Raw genomic sequence first — 20,447 nt, 5'->3', positions numbered from 1 at the left:
CCCCATAATTTATGTAAGTACAAGCTGCAAGTTCGCAAATACAGCGTTAAGTAGGTAGCTATTGCATAGCTGGTTTACCAAAATATCCTTTGTGAGTAAGATACATAGGCTTATGTGGAAAGGATTTAGCTACTGGGAGGAAGGCTTCTCCGAGTGAGTTACATGCTTCTTAGCTGCAGCAGACAGGGAATATCATTTCCCAGTTCATCCTCAGGCAGCAGGAATCGCTCTGACCAGACTGTGCTGTCTGGTTCAAGTCCCTGCTCAGCCCAGTGTTCACCAGACGCAGGTTTATAAAGCGTCTTTAGAGGAACGGGACTGGAGGTGACAGTGTGATGGGAATGAGCTGGGTGAACAACTGGTGTGCCAGTTCGCTTGCTGGAGAGGAGTCGGGCAAATGTGTGGCCTGAGAAGACTTGTAAGTGCCCTTTTGCTTCACTCAGCACACGGCGAGTGGGAGTCGGGATTGCTGGCAGCGCCTCTGCCAGCCGGACAGGGTGTGCGGTGACACGGGGACGCTGTGGACGTCCCAGAGCACGGGCCAGCGCTGCAATGGAAACACCAGCATGACACAGAAGGATGTGGTGTCTGCAGCCAGGTGATGCTGAAGGTTGGAGCAATTGTGCACAGAAGCCTTTGCCACGTACTGCACCTTCTGTCAGGCGTAACAGTCCATGGAGGTAACAGCCTGAGGGCTGCTCTTCGGGTGTGAGCGGGAGATGGTGCGCTGCTGCACTGTGTACAGGCACAGAGAAACCACTGAAAACGCCTGTAATCTGAGAAAGGAGCGATGAGCTGTGCCCTTAGCAAGAACTCTTGCTGACTGTTTATCTGCTGCTGACTGACTCTGCAGATTAAATGTGCAAGAACAGCATTAAGGCATACGAGGAGTGGGAACTTAACCTCAAAGAAACTCAGCAGCCGACACTTCGGATGTTTGAATTACATCTGAATCAAGCTCCTAATTAAATCTTAGCAATGTCAAAAGCTCAAAGCAGTGATTGCAATTGATGTTGCCTTTCCCCCCACCCTCACATTGCTGAATTATCTACTGCAATGTGCAGTGCATCCATGTCACTCCATTAAGTCTGTACACAGAGAAGAGGGGCGATGAGGCAATAAAGCCACAGGACAAGCGGCACGTCGTCAGTCGTATCTTCTTGGCTCCGTTCGCTGCTGTTGGGTGTTTTTAAGAAGTGTTCCCAAATCTGAGTAAAACTGATTCCAGATGTGCTCATTTGAGGGATGTGAAAAATGACATTAGCACCAGGACTGTCTGAATTCTGTGCTGCACCTCAATAGATAACTAGTCCCATCTTAAAACCAGAAGTGCTACAAACAATAAAAAGGCCACAGGCAAAGGCTTCAGTGCTTCATTCCCATTAGCATCCTTTCTTCCCGAGTATTTCAGACTAACATAGTTAGAGAATCCTTCTGAAGCTCCAGCGCACTGAATCAGAGGTGCCTGATAGGACGTGGGTCGCTTCTCTGGGCTGTCGGGGCTGGATCCATCCGTGGGCCTTTCGCCAACATACAGTAGGCTGCGGTCCTCAGTGTCTTGCTCCGTTTTGAAAAGTTCATACTCAGTGTGGGGCAGCTTGATGCCCAAAGCCAAACACCCATTGGAGGGGGTTATATCCTGCTCCACCCCAGCTCTCCAGGAGCCCGTCAGCCCACAGCTTCCGGGCTCTGAGGAATTGAGCATCGTCACCGTCACCTGGTCCATTGGCGTCACCCGAGCCTGTGTGACTTTGAAAGCCAGCTCTGTCCCACCGCGCACCTTGGAGGAGGGGATGCCTTGGGTGTAATGCCCAGAGGCGTAGATGGTGAAAGTCGGCTGCTGGCAGAGCGGGTCAGAGTAGTGGTAGTAGTACCCTTCCCAGGTGTGGTTGTTGCTGTGGAATATGAAGTACCTGGTCAGGAAAAGCACGGCGGGTCGGACCTCGCAGTGGGTGCTGACCCAGCTGCCGCTGAGCTGCATGGGCAGCTGGGCTCTGGCGGGGAGGATGGGCGGGTGGTGCTCGTCAGCTCGGTATATAATCCCACAGGCCGGGCAAGGGTGCACGTGGTGCTGCAGGAGACAAATAAACCAACGTTTTGGTAAACTGACAGACAATAAAACCCTCTCAGGGTATTTTAAAAGCTGAAACTGCTGCACCAGGGTGTTCAACTGGTGCATACTTGGCCCAAGACATCCAGCAGATTGAGATAAAGCGCTGCCCTGGCTCTCGGCTGCTCCAGCACGCAGGGAAGGAGAGAGCGTGCTCTGTGTGCCAGGGCTGCTGGCATAGGACATTGGCAGAGCTGGTGGGGATGGGGATCGCTCCCTCGGGCTGTCCAGGTTGTTCCCCCATGTGTTTCCCACTGCGAGCTGCCACGTGTACCCTGGTGAGGAGCAGGGTGCTGGGAGCTGCCCTGTGTCTGTACTGGCTCAGAAAAAAGGGATGCAGCCTTTCAGGTGATGAAAAGGGCTGTGAAACCCAACACAGGGGAGGCTCCTGTGGCTGCACCACACTGCACCAGCCAAAAGCACTGCTCCTCCCTTCCCACCCCGCTGTGCAGAGTCCCTGCCCGCACTCCTGCCTCTGTGGCCGTGTTTCTGTGGGTGGCAGGTGACGGTTGGGGATGGAGGCAGCAGGTCTGCAGAGCAGCTGGAACCAGCACTGCACCGGAGACAGAGAAGAAAAGGACCTGCAAAACATGGGGCCAACCTTTGCTTCTCCACTGGTGCTTGGTGTGAGCTCTGAGCCAAACCCACCCCACAACCGACCCGATGCCGGGGGGTCTGTGCAGCCTGGAACTTTTCCTTACACTTCACATATCACAACTGATTTCTCTTCAAATAACCAGGGTTTGAACATCGTCTCGTTTTCCAGAACACAAGCTAATCTCTCCTGAACTGTCACAGGCAACGAGGTTAAATAACTCGGTAGTTAACTGTAGGGTGGGTAATTTACATGCGAGTTGATTGGAGTCTACTGTAATTTAGCCCTTTTCAGCTTGCTTTACTGCTACTGTCACGTTAATGAGTGCTGACAGTACACAGTACATTATGGCTAAATAATCCCAGAAGTTGGCAAATATAAATGCTCTCCTTAGACAGGAAATTCTTTGATAATGAAAGGTAATTTGGGGAGAATGGGTTTCTTTAAACCAGATATAAACTTAAGGGAAAGAGAGTGATATTTTCATAAAGAGGGTTAAAAAATAATTCCTAGCATACCTGTGGAACCCTCACTGGTGCAAGCGAAGAAAAATCCTGTGCCCAATAAAATTATCACTACAGACGTGGAGCCAAAGCTCTTACTTGCTTAAAGCAGCCGTGTGAAGTTATTCCTAATGTATGGCAGCTTCTAATTATCGCCAAGTGGTGACATCATGTGCTGGTCCATTGGAGAGCTGTTGGCTGATTAATTACTGAGCTATGTTCAGAGGGGAAATTTCAGTATCTTTGGGTTTGGTTTTAAATTAACTTTTTTAAGTGTTTATGTTTACCATCTGGTTTTGCTCATACATATGGTTTTGGCCCAAGATTACAGAAGTTTAACCCATCTGAGGATGTTACTTTCAAGGGGGAGGGGGACTTTGCTCTGTGATTTTCAGGGTTCAGTTCATGCAGTTTGGGGTGGGGGGAAATGTCCCCAGAATATTCTTTTTTCCCCTGGTTAATTCAGTCTGGTAAAGTTAAGAGAGGGTTTTTATTTCACCCCATCTCCCTGCTCAGTCATTTCTGAGCTGATTAGCTCTGATTCAGACAGAAACGTGCTTTCCTGGAAATCAGCTAACCTCCTGCAAAATACAATAAAACCCAAAATGCACCCAAGTCTCCTGCTCAGCTTTATGTCAAAGTGAAAGTTTGATTTCTGCATAATAACATAATTGTATTCAGGGCAACTTCCTCGTCTAATGGCATTACACCACGGAGTAATGATTTAATGGCAGCTGCTGCTTCCTCGTTCCTCTCTCAACCTGGAGGACATGACACAAAGCCAAAGAGAGGGGAGGAAGACAAGGGGCAGAGCAGGCAGCCTCTGATGATGTGCAGCCCAGAGCTTTCCCTGCCTTTGGTGCAGGAAACAGGGAAGCTGCATTTCCTAGGAAAACACAGAGCCAAAGCAAAGCTGCTAACTCCAGGCCCGTGCTCACACAGGCTTGTTTCTGACGTTGGTTTTGTTGAGCTCCCACCCGCCCCAGCCCCGCTCTCTCACAGTAAAGGAGAGGGTGAGCCCCACGTGCCGTGGAGCACCCCGGGAACCTGCACCTACAGCCTGTGCCTCTTCATCTGCGCGTCCTAAGGACAGAAGGGACCAAGTGCAGGCAGGGGGTATTTTAACAGCCAGGAAACAGTACGTGTTGGGCATTGTATGAGCGAAGCATTGTCCTTACCACAGCGCTCTGCATAGGTCGCTGATAACCGGTTGGTCGGTAGTGGAGCCTCTCGTCCCAGTCCGTGTGAATGTCCCCCAGGTACAGCTCCTCCACCAGCCGGCTCCCGCTCTGCTGCGGCTGCAGCAAGGGCTGGTAATGCTGCTCCACCCGCACCAGGCTCAGCTCGTGCATGGCGAAGCCCAAGGCGGCCGTGCAGTCGCGCTCGCTCTTGGCGCTCAGCAGTTCGTAGAGGGCTCCGGGAGCCCAGGAGCGCCCTGGGGGCAGGAACCCCCTGCAGCCCACACCAGAGGTCTGGTTGATCCAGGCAGCCACCTCCCGCATGGCTTTCTGGCTGTGGAAAACGATGCCAACTTTGTGGAGGTGGTAGTCGGCCTCAGTTGCCCCGCGGGTGATCCAGGAGGCCTGGCGCAGGCGGAGCTTGCCCTTGATGACCAGCGAGTAAGAGGGGTCATGGCAGGAGGGGTCCCAGTAGTAGAACTGGTAAGCCTTGAAGAGGCGGTTGGCATAGAAGAGGTAGGATCGGGTGAGGAACTCAGGTCCCGGTCGCACCTCGCACCTGGGGAGGAAGGCAGTCCTGAGCCACCCACACACAGCCCATGGCCCGAGGGTCTGTAAGGTGAAATCCCTCCCCGGGGTGTGGGAGGCAAGAGGCGAGCATGGGTGAGAGCAGTGGCGTGGGCAGGAGCCTCCCACACCCGGTGGCCACCCTTGGGTGATGTGAAGATCTCAGCGTCTGCTACCGAGCCGTGATGGTGCCAGAGTCCTGCACTTTGTGCCCCATCCCCAGGGAGGAGGGCAGGAGGGTGGGTGGGATCAAGGCTGCACTGCCCATTTGTAGGGGGTGTGCTCATTAGCTGCACCCCAATGGGGCAGAGAGGCAACATGGGTGCTGGGGGGGTGCCAGGGGGACCTCAGGCCTCCCTCCAGCTGGGCAGGATGCTCAGGGCAGGGGAGAGGAGGACAGGCTTTTTGGGTGGGTTCCTTTCCCTAACTATTTGCTTTCCTCGGGCCGCCAAGCCCAGCCCGGCAGCAGCGGAGGAGGGCACAGGAGCATTGGGGCTGGGCTGGGGCGGGAGGGCTGGTCCCCGTTCCCGGGTTTTTGGGTGCCTTACCCAGTGGAGACCCATCGCCCCTCCAGGCGGGGCGGCAGCCGCGCCGCGATCCTGGCGCCGTCCTGCAGGTGGCGGAGCTGCTGCCGGCACCGCGGCTCCCAGCGCAGCGGCGGCTCCGCGGCCGCGCAGGCTGCGGATGGGCGGGGGGGGGGGGCGGAGAGAGGGAAAGGAGAGGAGGCCGTCAGCACCGGGAGGCAGCGCGGAGCGTGCGCCCGTTTCCACCCATCCCCGCGCTGCGGGTATTCCCCCCACCCGCTCCCAACCCAACCCCCGGAGCTGCGCTCCTGCAAAGGCAGCGCCCTGCGCGGCTCGGCGGTGGGGCAGGGGCCAGGGGGAGTCCCGCAGGGGACCCCTCCTGTGGCCGGCACGCAGCGCTGAGGGCTCCGCGCCCTCCTAGATTCCCGCTGCTGTGCCTGCGGAGCGCTGCGGGTACCTGCGGGCACAGCTCGGGCCCTGCCACCGCCTCTCTCAGCTGCTTCACTGCCTCGGAAGAGCCCCTTGGCTGCCTTACCCAGAAGAGCCCCAGGGAACCCCCCCAGCCCCCCCTCCGGGTTAGCCAGGCATCGAGCTCCTAGGGCTTCAGGGCGCAGGGGTTTTGTTTCACTGCTCCCCAACTCGAGTCTCAGCTGAATCCCACTATTTTTTAGACGAAACCTTCACATAAAACTGAGCGCTCTTTGTTCACGTTCTCTCTCTCTCCCAGGCTATTGTTGAGGCAGTAACTGAAACAGGGCATTACAGCATGGGAACATTAGCCTCGCCTGTCGCCCGCCATAAGGACAGTAATTCTGTCACTTACCTCATTTCCCATAACAACGGATGTTATTGGCTTAGGGAATGTGTGAACACTCAGCTAAATCCTGAAGACCTTTGCATGCACACATATATGTGTGCATATATTCCTATATGTTACTCACTCTTGACTTAAGCAAACTTCTGTTGCACTCATCATGAGTTTGCTTCAGTAAGAAGCTTGGGATTTGCCTCTCTATACCACCAGAAAATGAACTCTGGGCGAAACTCCTCCTGAAACCACACCGACTTTCTCTGCCGGGTCTGGCAGAGCCGGGTCCCTCGGCCGGGCGGTGTTCAGCCCAGCCCAGGGCTGCACGGGGTTTATGAGCCCAGCTGGGGTTCACTCGTTCTAGCGGTACTTTGCAATCCGCCTGTAGCATGCTGGGGATTTCCAAGCCAAGCTTTACTCACTACATGCTGATGGTTAGGGGACTGGTTGCCTTCCAGCCCGCCTACCAGCATCTATCTAACATCTGTGTTACCTTCCCAGAGCAAGGATGCTGGACTGAGGCACACCCCGTGCCTCGGTCAAGGAGATCGAGACACAGAGTCACAACGGCTCCTCTCAGTCCCCATGTCCCACATCCGTACTTCTCTAGAACCTGAGCCATCCTGTCATCTTTATAGGGAGATTTGCCCATCCCAAGGCCTCTGCCTGCCTCCGTGAGAAGTGACAGCTGAGATCATGAAGGGCCTGAGCCCAGCTTGGAGAGCGCAATCATCTTCCTAGCAAGACGTGTCTGCAGATGAAGCGAGCGCATACGGATCTGCCGCCAACTGTGGGCAAGACTATGAGCTGCTGAGCAGCGTCAGCAAAATTCCCTGGCTCACAAGCTCAGGATATAACACAAACATAAACACTCAGGGTGAGATTCACAGCTGGGGTCTACCAGGGAGGCTCCCTCAATTCCCACAGCCAATTTACTCCAAGACAGGAGTCTCTCAGCCCTGGCATCAACACATCCCACACTCACACTGGGTTAAGTCCCTGTTACAAATTTTCAGCATCCAAGTTTGCCACAAATACAAGCCCTACACCAAGTCAAATGGGAACTCAGTAATTAAACATCTGCTGTGCAAGTCAGAGGCTCCTGAACATGTGGCAAAAGAGAGAGATTTCTACTCAAATACTATTTTATTACTCATCTAGTGATACGTAAATTAAGGCTTATGCCTGACAGACAAATTCAGAGTCACTTCACTATGGCACTGCCATTTGCAGAGGCAGCTGCACTTCACAGTAACGGGGTCCTTGAAAGGTATTTGTGCAGATTTAAGCATGCAAACCCCGAAACTACCATGAAGGGAATATGCACATGTCAAGTGAAGCCCCCAGCGAAGCAGCAGAGCAGTAACGAAGCAGCCTACCTACCTAAAGGCCAGTGAAACCAGCCCTGGATTTTCTGTGACCTCACCATGCACTGGAGTGCATAAAGTGGCTGGAAAGACGCATTACTAGTGTTAAGGGCTCTTTCTGGAGCAGACTCAGGGCTGTGTTGTTTTTATCATCTTTAAGGGCTGGATGTGGCGAGCAGGCACAGCCGGCTCCTTCGCAATTGCCTGTACCAGCGCTTCCTAAAAAGCAGATCCTGCAAATCCTCAGATGTAAAGGGGAAACTGGATGACAAAACCCTTTGCTGTCAGGTAAACTTGGTTTGGCAACTGCAGCACCCATGTGAGCAGCACCATGGGTGCCCAGTTAGTAGAGCCCATTAGGAGTCAGGGCTCTGCATCCTTGTCCTGGTTCTGCCACGACCTGGTGGTCTCCAGCAAATTTACTCCAGCGTGCTCCTTACTCCTGTGGGGTTTTTTTTTTACTCATCTGCAAAACAAGCCAAGTTTCATCTGAGTGACCTATCAAGAGGCCTAATTACTGGCAAAGCTTTTGGATAGTCCAAACTTACTCTTAAAACAAACATGAGATCATTATCCTAGAGAATACAGTAAACTAAAAATAAGTCTATTAGAGGTAACGGACTAGAAGGGTCCAATTTGCTCCTACTTGTAACCACAGAAAGACTCTGAGGGTGTGGGGGCAGCCTATAGCTATACCAAAATGCTATAGTTATACCTGTACTGTTATGACAACACAGAGCATGGCCCGGCTGTCAGGTCACTGGCTGCACTCTGCATGTGTTTATTGCAGCAGAAGCTTCAATATTTGACTAAGCCCTTATTGCTACTTCTGGCAGAAACACTCCCAGCCGACACTGAGAGCACAGACACTTTGGCAACGTGATCACTACAGTTTGACACATTCAATAGAGAGGGAATTTTTATCATCAGGATCAAACTCCATGGGAAGAAAAAAAATAATAAAAAAGCCCCCAGAATGTAAATATTTGACATGATGGGAATGCCTGGGGATTTTGTCTTACTGAACTGTACACAAGACTCCCAAGCTGGATGCATCCTCAAACCAAAAGCTGTTGGCTTGTGTCCAAACTCTGTGGCTGCTTTTCTCTCTCAAATACTCCAGCCCAACCACCCCACCAGATCCAAACATCCTTTCAAGCTGGAAAAGTTGAGTTCCAGGCCTAAAATCTGTAGTTAGGGCACATCTCTATTCCAAGAGCAGAATAAAGTGGCTGTCACTCATATGTCATCCTGTTACTCAGCCGCTGATGAAAGACATCAGACCAGCTTCTCTCTCCATCGTAAGAGACACACAAATGAACTGCTTTGTGGAGTTCCTGGGCAAGAGGAAGGAATTATTCACAATTCATCTTCAAGACATAAATACTCATTCATAGGAAAATCTAAAAAAAAAAATATAATCCCCAACTGTGATCTCTTCCACTCCCTGGTTATCCTGTCTGTCTGTATCGATTAACCACAAGCGTTTCCAGAGAGCTCCTCAGCACAGCAGCTAGACAAAACAGTATCTTTTTCCAGCTTTCCGGTGCGTGCTGCATCCAAAGTACTGGCCCAAAGTCTCTGAGCAATGGGGCTGCACAAGCTCTCAAGCAACTGGGAATGCCAGTAACCAGGAACGGTGGTTCTGCACTGGAATCAGCAGAAACTGGATCAAGCCTTGAGATGACAGCAGCAGCAAATGCTCACCGACTGTTCCATACGCTTATTTGTGTAAGGGGCTTTCAGCAAATGCTAGAAAGGCAGAACTGGAAACCCTCCACACAGTAAATTGCTGGTAAAATTAAGAGGAAAGATTCCTAGGCAATGGCCAAGCCTGGAAGTGAGAGCCTGCCAGTGGCCTTGTGCTCCACGACTGCTGCACACTCCAGATTCCAGCCCACTTCTCACTTTTAAAGGAAAAAAAACTACTATCCAGGACAGAAATATTGTAATATGCCTGGCTGGAAACAAACCTTGTTTGTGTTCCTCCAAGCAGATTGACTTTGGAAAAAAGCGAAGTTGAGTCACACATCTGTTTCTTTACAAATGGAGGAGAAAATACACACATTACCGTTTGCACCAAATTAGTTACTGCAGATCAACTCTTCTCCAGAGTTAGATTGCTTAATCTGTTACATGTTATTGCCTCCTATGGCCAGAATTTATGATTCCCATTTATAATTCTAATGTCTCAGTTAGTCACCCATTCACAGGGATAAGATCAGTGCCTGAAGTCATGGAGCATTACACATTTCTTCATTTAGAGATGACATAAAAGCTTTGATATTTTCTGAGGAATGCTCAGACTGGGATGGAGCGGACGATAAGAAATATATCAATACATTCTGCAAAAGCAAATTACACTTATCCACACAGGCTTCATTAACAGAGCAAAACAGTCTTTCTTTAGCTTTTTTTTCTCTCCTGAGACCATGCAGGATGGATTTTGGTTTAGCCACTAAAGGAATAAGCATTCTTTTAAAAGCAAAGCAAATGTTTGTACCTAAAAAATCCATTTTTCTTGTGTTTGGGTGGAGATTAAGTTAGTGGTGCTTTTAATTTGCTCAGAATAAGACATTCCCAAGAGAATAATTCTGTGGGAAGAGATCCATTTTATATTATAACACTACACAGTTATAAAATTTGAATATAACCCACTGGGGGTGGAAAACCATCACAGCAGAACTTTGCATTTTGTCTATCTGCAAACTGAACCCAGTTCAGGACAGGACTTAAGCACATGCTTAAGTCTAATTGGTTTCAGTGAAACTTAAGCATGTGCTTGAAATTAAGCCAGTGCATGGGCATTTTTCCTGATTAGTAATGCCTCCCTGAGTTGAAGCCAGAATGTGGTCAAGTGGTTGAGGGAGGATGCCAGCGCTTTCACTGGAGTACTGTTTGGCTTCTAGAAAAGTATTTCTATTATTCATCCCTTCTCTTATTTGTCTGCAGAATGGGTGTAATTACATATAGCTGTTTCACCAGGCTGATGCTTGGTTCATACCATTTTTAAAATGATTTGAATTCATTAGATGTTTCTCAGTTACTCTTTGAAGGATGGCACAGTAAATGTGTGACACGTCACTGTAGAGCATCGCCTTGAGCTTCATCATACATCAAGTTCTGCAGATGCTGAGAGGGAACTCAGCCGACTCACAACTGCCAAGCAGCTCGGGATTTCAGAGAAATTTTCAAAACATAATTCCAACACATTGGCAAACAGGTTCAGACACTGTGTTCTATGGTTCCAGCCTAGCTTTATCCTGAGCCTGTGATCATTGCTTGATTCATCTTGTGTCCACAATTAATATAGTGAAGTGCTTGTGGTGAGTTGAATGGAAGTTTTTAAGGCACTACAGAAGTAAATATTTGGAATCATGGAATCATTTATTTCTCCCATAAGCGTCATGCCCAGTGATAGATGATGCTGGGATGGGATTTGTGATAGCAAAGGGCAGAAGGAAGAAGGTATTCTTCTTCTCTTTCACATCAAAGATCTTCTTCAGTATAATTTATCTTTAAATTAAATTAAATAACCCCCAGCCTAATCTTTTAAATGAGATTGTGGGGCTTGACCCCAGATCCACAGGGAAGATCCCATGACTGGACCAACGCAGCACCAGCACCTTACTCAGAAAATGCCCGTCCCCATAAGCTGACATTAAACGCTCCACTTTGAGAACGAAGGGATACAAAGGAGAGAGAGGATATGGGATATTCTCACAGTGAATGCACTAAGAGTTAGCATAGAGGACTTCAGTGGTGTGAGGACTAAAAAAAAAGCACTAGAGGCAGATGCAAGCACTTCTTCCCAAGAGGTGTCCTACAGTTAATGTTAGCCCAAATGCCACGCTTTCCAATCACACAGCAGAGCTGTAGTCCCCACACTGACAGCTATAGGAGTCACTTCTCTCTGTGCTTCTTCCACCCTCCTCCCAGAAAATACCTGCAGGCTCAGAAAGGGGAGTCGCATGGTCTTTCCACAACTAAATTGGTCAGAAGATTCACTGGAGAAGAGCCGAGCAATCCCACATGGCCCAATGGCCCCAGCCGGCCCAGCCGCTGCGGCCAGCTCAGTGGTAACCAGCCTTCGCTCAGTGCCCCATCCTGCCGCCAGCCCCACGCCGGGCAGCCCAGCTGGGAGAGAGGGCAGGAGAGCCAGGAGCAGGTTCCTGTTGTGAGCCTGAGTCAGAGGAGTGACAGGGCTCCCCAGCAGCGATTCGCTACCTTCACTACATCGGTAAGAACTTCTTTTTTCGGCATCGGCCAAGCACTGGGAAAAGCAAATGGGTTCAGGTGACTCCAACACGTTGTTGTGAACTCTGATCAATATTGCTGCAGAGGCCTGGCACAGAGAAACAGAGCGGCAAAAAGCAAAAGGAATATAAAGAAAGAAGGGTGATGCTTTTTCCATGAACACTGGTAGAAGTTTAAATTTCAATTTGGTGAGATAGGTGAGACCATAGTGAGATGATCTCTGACCTCCTGGGTACCTAGACAGTGAGAGATTGGTGAGAACACATGGGGGAAAGTGTTTTATTTCCAAAAACAAAAGCAAAGCTTGTGCTTATACCCCAGGGATGCAATTATATTATATCCAGAATACATATTTTTACCAAATGGGGAATATTACCTTTACCTTCCCTCAACTTAGATGAGACAGAAACTCATTAGAAAATACAGCACATGGTTTGAAAGTTAATGGCACACTGTCACTTCGAATGCACAGAGCTCCCATGCAGTTTTGGCAACTCCCCTGAACCCCCCCACAGACACTTTATTAGTGGCTATTGTGGCCATTTTTAATAGCGATGGCTAAGCATATTTCTTTCCCAGAGTGCTTTGAAGAGCAGAACCAGTAATCAGGCCATGGCTTGGCCAACCTCATTTCGAACATCTAAACCGCTCACACGGACCACGAGCGCAGAGAGGACCACCCACCACATGATATTAACATAAAGATAGTGTTTACCCAAAGCAAAATGAGCAACTGGAACTGGCAAGAGTTGAGAGTAGAAACAACAAAAAATGATTAGGGGGTGGGAGGGATTGAGTTACGAAGCGAGATTAAAAGAGCAGAGTACATGTAGCCTGGCCGAGGGACGGCTGGGCCAAGATGGACATGATAACAGCCTATAAATATTCACAAAGCATAAACACCAAGGAAGGGGAGGAATTCCTTGCAGTGAATAAAGAGGTTCTGTTGGGAGTGAATGAAGAGAGGAAAAAATGTAGCTTGTATATCAGGGTGAACTTCTTGAGGCACAATCTAGTAGGCAGTGCAAGTCCACTTGCTTGGCAGGATTTTGAGGGGCTGAACAAAGCATTAGTACAGCAGGGAATAACCCGCTCTTGGCAGGGAGTTGGCAGGATACTCTGAGTGGCCTTTCACTCTCCCACTGCCATGGAGCCGTCCCAGTTCCCTGCTCCCACGGGAGACAGCTGCTCTCCTGTGTAAGCACATTGTTTGCCATCCTGCTCATCAAAATTGCTGCCCGGTCTCCATGGGGCTAGAAATACGGGACAGATGCACAAGGACATGTGCGTGACAACATCAGGGACTGCAATCAGTACTGAACTGCTGGCCACAGCTGGGAATACTAGTAGGTCCCTACAATGTCAAGTACTCACTGTTGAAAATCTTAAATCCAGGAAATTAGATTATAAACCCACTAAAGCAAGAACGATCCTTTTGTTCTCTACTTATCTAGCACCTAACACAACAGGATTCTTGGCGTTGCTGCAAGGATGCTGTTTAGAGGAATAAAAATAGGATCTAATGGGATCTAATAGTTGGATGCAACTTGGCTCCTGTGATGCCAAGGATGAGAAGGGCATTCCAAAGTAGTCATAGTGGAGGGGATCCTCAGGAAAAAAGCTCTGCAAAAAGGTGGTAAACTGATACATAGCCCACACCAGAAATAAGCACATGGTATTTAACTTAGAATCATAACTGACCACAGAAAAAGGTTACTTGTTGAGCTGAAGCACAGAATTAAAGTCACTTCTAACATGTGTTTTGGGGTCTGGGTGTGGTTTCTAGATAGCCTGAAATTTCAGTCTACTGTTTTGCCTGTCAACATTAGCCAAGTTTTGATGTGTTCCAGTTCTCTTAAACACTGCCGACAGATGCTAAAATCAAAGTTGACGTTCAACCTACACGCTGCATAATCTAATAACGGGACTCGTGCTACTCAAAACTAACAGAACTCAAGAGCCTTTCTGCAGCAAAACTTTGCTGTCATTTATATTTTCATCCATCTCTTCCAGGGAGTCTAACTTCGAAAAGTGACTTTTTCTCTGGAAAGGCTTCTCTGAAAAGCTTTAAAAATAAATGTCACTGTATTTTTGTATCAACAGGGGAGAAGAGACACTTAAAAGCCATAACCTGCCAGCATCCAGTGCTTGTGGATTTAGTAAGAGTGCAAACGAGGTGAATCCAATTGTCTCGGTGGGGAGCTGGGTGTATACATTGATCTCTGAGTATGGGGTGAAAACCTGCTTCCAAAGACCTCTGTCTCTGAGTGAGACAAGGCCAAAATGTCACACTTTTGTCAGTGTTTCTTATTAACCCAGCAGAAACCACGGGAGGCTTTTTTCAGTGATGGACCGAGCTGGTACAGTCAAGTTTAAAGCACTATTTGAAAATCTGAACTGAAGCAAATGTCTTCAAACACTCAGTGGTGAGACCTCTCCTGATGATTTATGTGCCATCACACCAATTGTAAGTCAAGAGCTGTGGTTGCACTGGTCCAAATGTCTACCTAAAAGAGCCACGGGATCTGAGCTTCACTGCAGCATTCTCAGTTTCAGCTGATTCAAACCATGATGATTTAATAAACTATTCACTGAAAATGAGAAAACACCAGTATGAAAGACATGATTATCACACCATCGCCCTGCTAACCCAAAAATAATGATGGATTTCAACCCTCTTATCACGCAACACTCTGGAGTTTGGCATTTCAAATAGAGACCCGAGTTTCTTTCCTAATACACAGAAACAGAACTTTCCTAGTTTTGCATTTTAGAGCATGAGACCTTTTAACCCCTTAAAGAAAAATAGCCCGCAGATTGCAGATTACTAACCTCTTACACAATTTAAACTAGAGAGAGAAGGAGCTGTTCTGTGAATCACATTTTCAGTTCCTGGCAGCACTCTTAGCCTACAGAAGAAGGGTTACACTTCAGAATTCTCACATTCTCACTGCCAGGTTCTTGGTATAATTATATCTCAGATGCACCATCTTAAAATCATGAAGTTAGGTGTTCTCTTTTTTTTTTCATAGCCTTATCTCCCTTGGCAAATAAGTAAGAAAAGCAAAGGAATTGTGTAACAGCACTCTATAGGTGCTTCCTAATTTTGAGGTTGATTTTAGCAATGATTGTATCTCATCCATGAAAGCGTTGTCTTTATAGATGACATATGCTGTGTTGTGGGGAAACACAGGATCCCATTGAAAGCAAAATCTCTTTCCAAACTTTGTTCTGCCAGATGCAGCCTCCCCAAGCATTGGATTCCAGCTTTGGTTTTCTTCACAGCAATTTCTGGCTTTTGAAAATCTCCTTACTCAACAATTTGTGCTTGTGGGGAAAATATAGAAACCACACGACTTTTTTTTTTTTCACTTGTGCTTTTTTTACGTCTCAGCCCTGTTTTTATCTATATCCATATATTCTGAAACATGACTAACCTATAATTATCAAAAGAACAGACTCACATCACACGACCTAGCATAATTTATGTATTTATTAATTTTTTTTTTGGCCAGCTTGAGAAATGAAGAATAAAACCCACCAACTTAGTACAAATGAATTAGCTAAGTAAACATTGCCCAAAAAACTATTTGAAGCAAAGGCAATGATGTTAATTTAACAGTAAGTACCCATATATGCATGTGTAAATAACACACATACCTATATCGAATGCACCACTGTCATTTATGGGATTATCTTCCTAATCTCATAACCAAATGCAACTGCTGATCTTCTCTTACCTCAGCACTGTAATTTGCAAACTTAAACATTGAAAACAAGAATAGATATTTTATGTTAAAACGACGTAGGAGAAGCCACACATGAGATCTATGGTGTCATTGGAATGTGAAGACTTTAACGAAAGCTCTAGGTAAAACTCAGCAAGTCTCTGTGGACATTTCCAGGAATGAGTGATTCTTCTCTGGAGGAGACTCCAAACTCAGATCCAGGTACCCAACAAAAGTGCTTTTTCAACAGATGTCCATCCACTGGTGTCATGCTCATGCTAATGTTCAGCGTTATGCAGAATGCTGGTCTTGTTCACCATGAAGTCTCTTGCTTTGATTTTAATGAGTTCTGGATCTGACTTTGCTATTTAAATACAAGCCCAGCTTCTGTTCTTACTGAAATCAATGGAAATTCTCTCACTGACATCAGATGGAAGAAGCAAAGGCTTTAAATTAGATTGGACTGGAATAAATTGTATGAGGATTTAAGAAAGAAGTATTCTAATTAGACTTAAGTGAGTAATCTTACATAACGAAGCGTAACAGATCCCCGAGCATAGCAACCTGAGCTAAAAAACAGAGAATACATATTTCTCAGCCTGTTAAGCCTCTTCTTTGGGGAACAACATAGGGCAAAGACTCCTCGCAAGTAGAACAGAAAAGTTACCCTATATAAGTACCATGCTGAGAGGTTTCTTTCTGAGTCTGGTCCTTTACACTCAATGCAAATAGTGTCCGATAGCTGTTACCACATGATCCTTTAGCAATGATCACTAAAGTAAGCCCGGTGCTGGAGAGGCAGTCAGTGTGGGATCTGCTGCCCCAAACCCTCAGATGAGTAAACTAAGTAGTAGAAAGGAAGCAAGCAGCAGGAAACCCAGGTGTCTGGATTTCCAGTGTCCAGACTGTGTGGGGACCTCAAGGGCACCCTCCTACCCCTCCTTCCACCTACGCCTTCTGTTCAGGGGTGCAGAGTCTCAACCAAAGGTCTCCTTTGCATTTCCTAGGAAAATACTCTGTCCAAGGATGGAGGAACCTCCCTCAGGCTCTGCTCCTTGTCATAAACAGAAGTAATTTTGCCTTTTTTCACAGCCCAGTTGTCTTTGTTCTCCCATATGGTCTCTTAAGCCAGAACCTTTTCTTTCTGAAACTGCTCCAAGATCTGTGGGGTTGAAAGATGCCTTTCTGAAAGGGAGCCGGCAAACATGCAGCCTGCGCTGCTCTGAGGGTCTGTCTGCGCAGCTGGGGCCCGGTGGCAACTCCCTGGAGCAGACTACTTGCGGTCTGCTGCTGGGGCAGGTGCTGGGTCCTCCCTGAGACAACTCCCCAGTGAAATACCACAGAGAATCACCTCGGAGCCTTTCCTGGATCTAAACTCGGCTAAAGCACTGACCATGCCCGGAGCTCCGGGCAAGAGCAAACTGCAATGGCACTCAAGCACCAGACCCCCAGCCCTTCGGGCATCTGCACCCGCCGCTCAGAGTAGGGACGGGGATGGCTTCACGAAGTCCCTCGGCAGGGAGGCTGTGTCCGCGTGTCCCCCCCTCCGGCCCCACAGCTCGGCAGCATCCCCAGGGCTCCCTCCGGGGCTCCCCCTGCCCGTGCCCTCCCCAGAGAAACCGCGGTAGGGCAGCGCGGAGCACGCCCGGGGACGCTGCCCCGGCTCCTCCGCCAACGCTCCGGGTGCGCACGGCAAAGAAACGCTCCCCGGGCCGGACGGGCATCCGAGGGCAGAGCCGGGCAGGGGCAAGCGAGCGGAACCCCGGGTGCCCGGTGCCTCCAGCCCCGCCAGCAGCGCGACCCGGGGCGGCAGGGACACCCCTGGGGACCCCCGTCCCAGAGCCGGCCCCGCGGAGACCCGCCTCGCAACTTCCTTGCGCCCTCATGCAATCTTTTGGCACCCTCTTCGCGGTCCTACTGCACACTCCTTGCCTTTTCTTTGCACCCTCTTCGCAATCTCTTTGCGCTCCCCTTGCAGCTTTCCCGCATCCTCCTTGCCATTTCGTTGCGCTCTCCGTGCACCCTCCTCGCACACTTCTTAGGCGCTCCTTGCACCCTTCCTACGCGCTCCTTGCTATTTCTTTGCACCCTCCGTACAGTCCCCTTGCATCCTAATTCCTTGCACGCTCCCAGCGATCCCCTGCCTCCTCCTGCCCCTTCGCAACGCCCGGGGGAAGCGGAAGGTGGCGGGGAGCACCCCGAAGGGACGACCTCGACTCCGGCACCCGTTTCTCCCTCCCTTCCACCCGCCCCGGAACGGCATCGGCCGCCGGTGCCACTTACCTACGAGCAGCCCCGCGAGCCACCAGCACCGGACCATGGTGGCAGCTCTGTTTCCTCGCCGAACCGGCGGCCGGAGAGGTACGATCACCGCCGGTGCCCGCGGAGCTCAGCGGGGCGCGGCGCCCGGCGGCACAGCCATGGGCCGCCCTCGGCGCTCTGGTGCCCGCGGCGGCGGGACCCTGGGTTAGCCCGGCGGCGGGAGGCTGAGCGCGGCGGGGCAGGCTCCGAAGCAGTCCCTGCGCTCAGCCCCAAGCCTTGCAAAGGCCGAAGAAAAATTAAATATATACTTAAAATAAAAAAAAAAAAATAACCAACACCACAACCCAGCCCGCCTTCGCTGCGGAGCGCGTCCCCCCGACTGCTGATAGCTTTAATGGAGCTTGGCAGCCACAGGTTCAAGTTGCCAGAAGAGGTGGAGACTCCGCCGCCTGCGCCCCACATGCGGCCGCGCATCGCACTCGCGGGGGAGGAGGAGGAGGGCTGCCCCGCCGGCCGACCGGGGCCGGCGCCCCCGCCGCGGGGACCGGCACTTTTCCTCTCAGGATCTGCCTCTTCTCCTCAGGGGCCGGCCGCGGCCGCCGGCCTGGCCACGAGCGCGCCATGAGCGCCATGGCTGTGGCGGGCCCCTCTGTGCCTCAGGAGCCCCCGCGGCGGGCCAAAGCGGGTGTCACCCCGCCTCACCCCCACCCGCGGCGATTGGGCTCCCCCTGTTCCCCTGACACCCCAGAAGCTGCTGCAGGGCTTCGGGCCGGCTCCTCTCTGTTCGATGCTGAGAGAAAGATCCCTGCCAGACCCTCCTGCCTGCCATAGGTCACAGCTCCTTCAGAGCCTACAGCCCTCCTTCATCTTCCCCCTTGGCAGCTGGGGTCATCACAAGACACAGTGTGTCCCCCTGAAGAGACCTTAAAAAACTCTCAATATCCCACACTGGAAAAATATAGGACCCTTTGAAAGTGAGTTCATGTGCCCAGGGCCCTTGTGCTCATGGCAAGCTGTTCCCTCTCCATTACCCAGACAAGGCCCAGGGGACAGAGCCACAACTGATAAAGGGTTTATAACCACCTCTTGGCACGAAGCTAAGCACAATTCTGAATTTAAGACGTGTCTAGGCCAAAACAAAGCTTCTGTTTGTCCATACTGATGATTAGCAATGAACCAGTTTGTTCACTGCCCGTCAAACACTGTGAAACAACATGGGTGTGATAATGTGTGGGGTCTTGGGAGCAGTGAGGGGAAGAGGCCGAGCCGCTGTTGCTCTGATAGCCTAACACTCATGCCAAACTACAAGTTTAATGCATTTTTCCAGACTGAAAAACTAAGTTCCATTTTTTTGCAAATGGGCAAAGGAATCAAAATCTAAGTATCCCCCCTGCAGAACCCCAGAACCTTGCAAACTCCCTTTTCATAGTGAAACTGGCTGTTTCACAGGCTAAAGGGAAACTTTAGGGCAAAAAAAAGTCTCCAAGTTCTCAGCAGTAAAACTGTTGATTGCAATGAGAAGAAGTAGAGCCTGATTCTGCAGTCACACACTTGCTAAGCAGAGGCCTCAGCGCGCTGGGGTGAGGTCTCACTGCAGTGGGTTTATTACTTTGTCAAAAAATAACATATAACATCTTTAATGCGATGTGGGACAAACTTATCTGTCATGGGTGCATAAAGAATTAAAGTTTGATGATACTTGCCAAGATAAAAATAACAAAGTCCATTTGTAATGCAGGCACTCCTTTTTCTAGCTGATGTTTTTATCTCTTTTTGTTTCTCAAATTCCCCAAACCAGTCATTCTCGGTAAATGTCCAAACCACTGTAGTTTTATTATATTTACAAATACATAAATTATCTAACACTTGCATAGGCAAAAAAATGTTGTCCTTTCTAATGATGCTAGAAAGAAAGGAATAATTTTTCAAGAAGTTATCTTTACAAAGCAGGACATATTCTTTCTAGACCCCATCCAGTGAAACCCAGAAAAATGATGGGACAGATAATCTGTTGGTAACAAACTCAAGTTTCAACAATTCACTTCTTGTATGACATTTCTAGCATCTAATGGTAATATTCTTCATTTCTTTTGAGTTTTTTGAGAGAATTTTTTGAGGGAGGGAGTACAACCAAAGCAGTTTCAGAGTATTTTTACACAGGTGTTTGAAAATTTTAATAATCATATGTAAACTATAATGAGCTTTTATCATATATCAGACTGTCAGGGCATAGCAATAGATTTCCTTCATATGGTCTCTTTCATCCCTGCGGCTCCCAAGGGACCTTATCAAAGTAACCAAGTCATAAGCACTTTTTCTTTGGAAGAATTCCTCCTGCCACCATTGTGTTGCAGAGCTGAGCACAGCAATGCAGCTGTTTCGCAGCACGCCGCCCCGGGGAGGATGGAGGATGAGAAGAGTGCCACAGCCTGTTAGAAATACCAGGAGGATTTAGATAGGCGATCGAGTCTTCCAACCTGGAGTTCTGCCAGGACATCAGGCTTAAATTCTCAACTCGTGTAAAAATTGCTGGGTAATCTTCAGCTCC

The 20,447-nt window shown here is 49.3% G+C and overlaps 1 protein-coding gene across 1 annotated transcript; it reads right to left on the bottom strand.

Annotated features, from left to right (window-relative positions):
* Positions 1-1,306: 1,306 nt before the first annotated feature.
* On the bottom strand, positions 1,307-17,957 carry APCDD1L (APC down-regulated 1 like; the record flags this gene model as incomplete). Its single annotated transcript, XM_084271577.1, has 4 exons — positions 1,307-2,071; positions 4,387-4,945; positions 5,502-5,631; positions 17,921-17,957. The coding sequence occupies 4 exons, from the start codon at positions 17,955-17,957 to the stop codon at positions 1,307-1,309; spliced, it is 1,491 nt and encodes a 496-aa protein (XP_084127703.1).
* Positions 17,958-20,447: the final 2,490 nt, after the last annotated feature.

Source organism: Gallinula chloropus (assembly GCF_964237585.1).
Source record: "Gallinula chloropus genome assembly, chromosome: 16".
NCBI classification, from domain to species: domain Eukaryota; kingdom Metazoa; phylum Chordata; class Aves; order Gruiformes; family Rallidae; genus Gallinula; species Gallinula chloropus.
The sequence above is the reverse complement of the archived record's forward strand: the minus strand, read 5'-3'. Positions and strand labels throughout refer to the sequence as shown.